Below are 8,217 nucleotides of genomic sequence, written 5' to 3'. Positions count from 1 at the left end.
ATGTATGGTGACAGGCCGCACAATTAAATGCTCTTTTGTTAGAAGTCAAAAGATGCAGTAAATCTGTGTATCCACCTGTTGCCATTTATACAACAGAATGGAATATATTCCGGCAAGTATCAGCAGTGTGTTCAATTAAACAGGCTCGGATTTCACACTAAATGAATTTGTGAGTAAACTGAGACGAGATCGTCATTTTTTTCAGTATTTATGTGACATTTTTTTTGTGACATTCATTTTTGGCGTTTTGTGAGTGTCTTGGCTCAATAAAGATTAAGAAACACTGCCTTAGACCGACTACCAGCCAATCACAAGGCAATATAGACAAACAACTAGTCGCACTCAAAGGTTCACAAATGGGCAAATTAGCATCTTCAATTAACCTAACTTGCCTGTTTTTAATGGAAGAAATCCTATACAAGCATGTGGACAACATACAAAGTCCACACAGGAAGGCCTGATCTGCTAAACACTGAGCTACCCATCTGAAAATCCATAGTTGATAAATTACATATTTTTGTGAAACCTCTTAAAGCCAAAACTCTACATCTTGATTGTTTTGTTTCAAATCGATTGTGGTGGTGTAAAAGGGTCATATTACCTTCTTGGCCACGTACTTGCATTATTTTATTTTGCCACAGGAGGTTGCTGTTAACCAGTATTTTAAGTGCATGGACCTTCAAGACAATAACGGCATGTTTTTGAACCATTCGAATGCCATTCATGAGTTCTCAATGAACAAAGCAGAAGCATTGAAGGCAGCATTTATTGGCATCACTAAATAACCATAAGAGCTTGTGTTTGTACCCAGTGTTATATAAGGTGCTCTTGTTGGTCCATCATAAATCATGACGTCAGAATTGGGATACGCAGCATAACTCCAGAGGGAACCAAACAAGAGGGTGGGAGGGGGCTTTCGACCGGGGGGTTTGATCTGGGAATCGCTAGAAGACAGTGTAAGGATGACATCATGCCTACATCCTCACCTGCTGTGCTAGACATTTTTTGAGTGACGTCATTCCGGTGAATCTGATCAAACGCAATTCAAAGGTCATATTGAGTGTTATCCTCGATGCTCTGTTTTGCTTACCTCTCCCGTCCTTCCTCATAGGAGGGCGGTGTGGGGGTTGTATGTGAGTGCCTGAGTGAGTGTGTGTGGGGGGGGGGGGGGGTGCACCCTCAATGATATGCTCCCGGGCTCGCTCATGACTTCTGGGTGCATCAATCGGTCACTGAGAGGCACTGCTGCATCATTCTCCTCCTGGCAGCGTATCACCGCTCAGACATTTTACTTCTCGGTCAGTCAACAGAAGTTGACCTCATCAAGCAAACGCACTGTTTTAATATGGTCTTAGTTCAGTGATGTGGAGAAACGCGCTTCATTGACTGGGTGATGCGAGGAGTCCCGTGGAGATCGTTCGCCTCTGTGCATAAACGCTGTTGGACATGATCTTAAGTTGGGATGTTCCTTCAAGGTCTCTCTTTTTCCCCCTCATGTTTCTCTTCTAAAGCACTTTTGTGTAAGACATCTACATGTTTTTTAACAGCGCCGTGAGGAGGAGGGGAGGAGCGAGGGGTGGAGTGTGGGTGTAAAGTGGGCGTGTTTTGGTATATAATACTTCTCCCTCAGAAGTTTGGTCTGTCGCCTCGGTCTCTGGGACAGCCTCTCACACACCATCTAACTAACCAACTGGGGAAACTAACTCACCTGCAAGCACAAGACCATCAAATCAAACCAACCTTAATTTTCTTTCAGTGTTTTTGTGACTACTGCCGACTGTCATGGAGACCCTGCGATCGAGACCCGGACACAACTCATTTTGCCACACCTGCAGGACGACGGAGGAGAGCAGAAGGAAGGTTAGCAATAATTAACAGTAACTTTTACATCTGCGATTTCTGACTGATCGTTTGCACGTGGCCCATTAATTTCAACTTGAGAATAATTTAAAATATAAACTGTGCCTTTATGCCATGTGGAGTTAATTTGCATCAGGGGTATTTAATGCAAAAGAAAAAACAAATTGATAAAAAAAAAACAACAACATATATATGAGGTAATTCGGTGTGCCGGCTAGTGCCGGACTTGGCGCAAACAGCTGATCTTATTTGCCGGCAGATAGGGGGCGGTAGGCGGGGGTCAGTTTGCTCAATAAAGGGTGAGCAAGGGTAAAAATAAATGCTGAGTCCAGCTTTTCTGATAGTTAACTATCGAACAGGCGCTCTTGCAAAGTCTGGCTCGTTGTGCAAGAGGCAAAATGGCACTTGTCTTGCAATCTTCCTCCTCCTGGATTTAAAAGCGCGCAGAAAGTGGACTTTTTTCGATTTAATGTTATAAAAACTACAGAACTACTGTGTCGTCATTAATTAAATGCTTTGCCTGCAAGTTCACCTTTTCCATGTGTATGTGGTTGCAGGTCAAGAAGATGTCTTCCACCAGCCGTTCGTTGCTCTTTGCACTGGCGCTCACCCTCTATGCGGTGGAGATGACCTCGGCGGAGACTCTGTGTGGGGGGGAGCTAGTGGACGCGCTGCAGTTCGTCTGCGAAGACAGAGGCTTCTATTTCAGTACGTTTGTGCGCACGTAACAGCGCTGCGCAATTGTGTGGCCTTTAATCATTTGCGTGCCTGTGCGCAAAAACCAAAACAACCCCCTCCCCCCCTCCCAAAAAACCCCACCACATTTGTTTGCATAGCTGACTGAGACTATTTGCTCCGTCTGTGGCTCTGGATGTCGCACATACATACACACACGCACACAAGCGAAGGGAAGACGACAGCTGTGTCTCGAGTGTTAGCACCGATGAGCACCGCAGGCCTGCGCACCGCACCGTACCTCTCATTGCATATGAAAGGCCGGCGAGCCGTGAAGCCGCATACAACACAATAGGCTGCTTGTTTACCAGTAAAGTAATAGCACCCCAAGAGGCATATCAGTCACCACCACCACCACCACCCTAGTGCTCACAGACTAGACCACCGTGGTCTGAGGAGGTGATTGAAAATAATAAAAACATTTATACCAGATCATTAACTTATATGGCATCATGATGACAAACCATATAAAGCTTTACGTGTTTGCATTGTGCTGGCTTTTAAACCCCAAGTGGATAAACTGCTGCGACACACATCCTATTGTATAGGCACACAAACACGCACACAATTCATTTTCATTTTTAACATGCAGGCAATGTCTGTACGTTGGCATGTTCACAGATCATTATCCAATTTGGATGCTTTCCCGTCTCGTTCCCTTCCTGCAATCAAATCTCGTCTTGTGTCTCGTGAGATTTCTCCACTATTGCGTGGGGCGCAGGGACTTCAAACGGGGCCTTTATTGATCGCGGACGGCGTTCCCCTGTGGAACATTCAAACACTCACCCCCTTTCACCTTCTCCACTCATGTTTTTCTTTCACGTCATAACTCTGTTCCTCTTTTGATTTACATTCGCCTCCTGTGTTTCAAGGCTCACACACTCTTGCGCCGTTCCCCCGGGCTGTTTTCTCTACCTCTCTGCCCCTCCTCATCCTTGTTATCTCTGCTGACTTGACAAAGCACAAGGTCGCAGAGGAGTTTCCATTTTATATACAGTATTTGCGCACCTAAGGGATGAGCTCCTTTGGCCCACTACATGGTGTTTGGATGCGCACTTGCTCGTCATCAGATTATCTTCTTCAAACAAAAAGATTTGTTGCAGTTGATCATAGCTTTCCTGTTATCCTCTTTGCGCCGATATAATTGTCATCCTGCAAAAACAACCTAGATTCATTTCTGATGAGAGTGTGTGTTCCCTGTATTAGGCCTTCTTTGCCTCATGCTACCCTGCGCCTCTCTCCAGGTAGGCCCACCAGCAGGGGGATCAACAGGCGCACCCAAAACCGTGGGATAGTGGAGGAGTGTTGTTTCCGTAGCTGTGACCTCAACCTTCTGGAGCAGTACTGTGCCAAACCCGCCAAGTCAGAAAGAGACGTGTCGGCCACCTCTCTACAGGTCGTACCGGTGATGCCTCCATTAAAGCAGGTATGCATCACAGCAACAACAACACAGCAGTCTGGGAACCAGTGAAATCCTACTCCTCCCATCATGTTGTCCTCTGTTCACCTCCGCATCACCCCTATACCCCTGACACGCTGTACAGACCAAAATGTACGCACAAACCGCTCTATCTTGTTAGATGGTCTAATGATAAGCAGTTCCATGCAAAGTGCTGACCTTCGTGGAAATCGTCCAGACAGTCGCAGCACATTGTGATCAAGAAAGGACATGCTCACACACTGACTGCTGGACCGTAACAAAAACACGGTGTTCTGAGTCGAAGATTATTCGACTATTAATCATGCGACCGTGAGTTCTCTGAAAAAAACAAAAGCAAAAAAAAAGAAAAAGATCTGACCGAGCCTTTACAGTCCCCTCACATGTGCGGGGAATTGTCTCAGTGTTTCACAGAGGCCAAAAGAAGACATAGTAATGGCTGTGTTCCCGACCTTTTACAATCCCTGCAATCCCTTTATGCTTGGTCATGTTCACATGTCAGTGACAAGCAGTTGAATGAACAGTGCAATCGTAAATCCATAGGAGAAAAGTAACAGGACGTCTAGTCTGGGGGAGGGGGGGGGGGGGACATGCCGATGGGGAATTAGTTTGGACATGTCCCTGGTTTGTCCGGGGAGGGAGAGTTGATGGGTACAGCCTGCTCTGAGGGCCAGCTGTTCTTAAGCTATTGAGCGAGCCTCAAGTGAATGAAGGGGGATAAACACTCTTCAAGTGGCAGGACCAAAACAAGCCATTCACATGGATCATTGGCTACTGGCGCATAAATTCCAGCCCCCCTGCTACCGTTCCTACTTGTTTCTCATTCAGTGGTACTCAGCAAAACACCTAGCATTGTTCAATTTGCAATGTTTATATTGTCATTCGGTATGCAGCACTTTAGTCTTTCAGCAGGTTGTTTGGTGAGCATCTGCATGCCCTTCATATGTAGTATACGAGACAAGCACCCATCACTTCACAGTTTGTTAAAGAGGCCGAACTAAGCACTTGTTGACAGCTTCTCTCAGTCGAGGAAACCAAAACGTAGTGCTTGGAAGCCAGCCAGGACTGTTATAACTTGCCGCTTTCAGAATCACATTTGATTGGCATCGAAGTACGCATATCGCTCGCAATTAACTCACTCCACCTTCTCCCCTTTTCTTCTGTTTTTTTTTTGCCGGCGCGCCACTAAAGGAAGCCCCGAGGAAGCAGCATGTGCCTGTCAAGTATTCCAAATATGAGCAGTGGCAGAGGAAGGCGGCCCAGCGGCTTCGGAGGGGTGTCCCCGCCATCCTGAGAGCCAAAAAGTTCCGAAGGCAGGCGGAGAAGATGAAAGCCCAGGAGGAAGCAAGCTTCCACAGGCCCCTGATCAGCCTGCCCAGCAAACTACCGCCCGTTTTGCTTACCACGAACAACTGTGTCAACCACAAATGAGCCCGTTGCCAGCCCTTTGCACAGAAAAGAGTTTGGAAGGACAAAAAAAGCCTAGGGGATTATAGCTTTGTCTCTGACGTCATTTCTGTGGCAGTCCTCTTTGACCTCCCCTGCCGTGTTCGAGCCCACCAATCCCCCCAGCCCATTCTCATCCACTACTTCTTGACCCCCTGCCCCCTTTCGACTACCCCTCAAACCCTACCGCCATCCTCCGGAACACAAACATGCCTTCACATTCTTCCTGTCTGAACTTTTTTCGCTAGCTCTTTCAGTCGCTGACACAAAAGGCACAAACACACATAATGAACAAAAAGTTAACAATTCAACTGAATGCCATTCTGGTGGACCCGTAAGCAAACGAGTAAATGGAAGAGAGCAAGAAGATGAAAGAGCTCTGTGGTTTGCAAGTATCAAGAGGACACCCAATGGAATGTTTTTTTGTCCTTGTGGAAAACACCTCAAAGTGAGGAGAAGCTTGCATGACAGAATCCATTCCACATTTTTTTTCCTGAGGCAAAAAAAAAAAAAAAAGAAAATCTGTTAGTTAATTTCTTTTTTTATTATTATTATTTTATTTTTTATTTTTTTTAGTTTGCACCTCTACCTATAAAGGGACTTCCACACTGTAAGGAATTATTTTATAAAATTAGATTCCTGTTCCAGCACCTTTTGATCACAAACAAAAAGCAGAAAAGAGTCTGCAAAATTGCACATTGCCACGGATTACGTCAAAGTAAAGAAAAATATATGGCACTATTTTTTTATGAACAATGAACGTGTAGCTTAAAAAATGCCATGGTGCTAGCTTTGGGAAAGGACTCAAAGAAGAGGTGGAAAAGCACGTTTGTTTTTTCTTTGAATATATTATAACTTTCCGTTTTAAGGAAAGTGTGACTTTAAAAAAAGAAAATAGGGATAAAGGATATGGGGGAGCTCCTGGCAGTGGCAAAGTCAATGGGGGGGTGTCACTGAGAAACTATGGGGGCAATGAGGGCATCAAGGCTCTAAGGAAGTGCTGGTGGCTGCTCATCACAAGTTTGCTGGCATTCGCGTCAAGGGGGACAAGTGACCCTGGCCTTGTCCCTGCTGTCTCCCGCCCCGGAGGCAGATGGACACAGGGAACATAACATGGGACACACCGTGGACTGCCTGGATTGGGACAGTACAATAGTTCTGGGACAGTACTTCCTGTTTACCGTGGCTTTGCGGACTGCTTCGGCAGGAAGTATCATGGCATGGACAAGTGGGATAATTGATGATTTTATTTTAGTTTGATCTTATTGTTTCTTGTTTTCTTTTCATATCAATATTTCAATGAAAAAAAAAAAAGGAACCCCCTGTCTGTTTCTGGTACCATGACATTCCTGTTTTTCCAAGTTAAACATTTTTCATGGTTATGTTCGGATGTTACTTTACTCTTCTAAAAAAAAGGCACAGACATTTTGATTCAAAGGGAAAAAACAGCAATAATGTCAACTAACATTTATTTTTATTTTATATCAGTAGTATTCACATGCGTTTGCCTGAAAAATAAATACTTGAATATATCTATCTATATATATATATATATATATATATGTATGTGTATATATATATATATATGTATGTATATATGTATATATATATATGTATATATATATATATATATATATATATGTATATATATATATATATATATATATATATATATATGTATATGTGTGTGTGTGTATAAATATATAGATATATATAATTAGTTTCCAGGGACGTTGTGTTATTTCTTATAGTCTGAGCTGTATCTTGCGTAATGAGCCGTCAAGCTTTTTTGTTTGTTTGTTGAAATACAATTAAGGGCACTGTATAAAGGCATTATTTATTTTGTTATAAAATATATTTGAAAATTGGTCCAAATAATATGCGCAGCACTGATGCTCAACTGACGGATTTATTTTGTATGATCTCTGTTTTCCAATTGGAGCTGTAAGGCTTTTTTTCTAGATGCTTTGTACCAAAAATAATGTCTTTTATCCCCCTTTTTATTTGCCATAGTTACTTTAAACTAATATTTTAACAGCATCATGTAGTCTGAATTTTGTAGGCATGTTATGTCACAAAAATATTCACATACTCTTAATAATAATGATCTGCATGGGTCTCCGGAAGTCTGTCAAGGTTACGAGAGAAACAAAAGTATCATTGAGTAAGTTTATTAACTGAAACTGTTCAACAACAGTTGTATTCAACCCACTATGTTTTGAAGCCACTTTAGTATTGATGGCGGGGGAATGTCGAGTCCTTAATTAAATAATTTCTTCATAATTGTGCACGGTGTCCTGCGATCTTCTAATGAGCATCTTGTCTGTGTGCCAGTGCTGCAGATGTCGTCATAAATAGCGTGTTGAGCGGATCAAATGTGACGAGAGGGTCTTAACTCGCACGGTGCGCCTTTACCCTCATTGGAGGTTAAGTCAATGGTCATTGACTCTCTGTCTGTCTTTCTCTCCCTCTCTATCCATCTACCCATCGATCCGTCAGTCCATCTATCTATCTATCTATCTATCTATCTATCTATCTATCTATCTATCTATCTATCTATCTATCTATCTATCTATCTATCTATCTATCTATCTATCTATCTATCTATCTATCCAACTGGCTCTTCTGCATCTTCTGACAGTGGCACTCGTCCAAGCATTATGTGTTTTAACGAAGGGCTAATGCATTCATACGATTCGGGTAAAGGGAAGGGAAGAGCGTAATAGTTCCTGAGTATG

General features: G+C 43.3%; 1 protein-coding gene across 1 annotated transcript; it reads left to right on the top strand.

Annotated features, from left to right (window-relative positions):
• Positions 1 to 1,652: 1,652 nt before the first annotated feature.
• igf2b (insulin-like growth factor 2b) lies at positions 1,653 to 6,797 on the top strand. The gene is made up of 4 exons (XM_086027314.1): positions 1,653 to 1,860; positions 2,418 to 2,568; positions 3,840 to 4,021; positions 5,225 to 6,797. Exons 1-4 carry the CDS (start codon positions 1,783 to 1,785, stop codon positions 5,462 to 5,464), a joined length of 651 nt encoding a protein of 216 aa, XP_085883440.1. The 5' UTR covers positions 1,653 to 1,782; the 3' UTR covers positions 5,465 to 6,797.
• The last annotated feature ends 1,420 nt before the right edge of the window (positions 6,798 to 8,217 follow it).

This window comes from Filicampus tigris, chromosome 4 (genome assembly GCF_054856515.1).
Source record: "Filicampus tigris isolate MCC_2025a chromosome 4, RoL_Ftig_1.0, whole genome shotgun sequence".
NCBI lineage: Eukaryota > Metazoa > Chordata > Actinopteri > Syngnathiformes > Syngnathidae > Filicampus > Filicampus tigris.
This window is presented reverse-complemented; position numbering and strand designations above follow the sequence as displayed.

Excerpts from the sequence above, each read along its gene's own strand:
- igf2b (XM_086027314.1), top strand. The coding sequence starts at position 1,783 with ATGGAGACCCTGCGATCGAGACCCGGACACAACTCATTTTGCCACACC. Across the intron at positions 1,861-2,417 it reads CGGAGGAGAGCAGAAGGAAG|GTCAAGAAGATGTCTTCCAC; the intron begins GTTAGCAATAAT and ends ATGTGGTTGCAG. Across the intron at positions 2,569-3,839 it reads AGACAGAGGCTTCTATTTCA|GTAGGCCCACCAGCAGGGGG; the intron begins GTACGTTTGTGC and ends GCCTCTCTCCAG.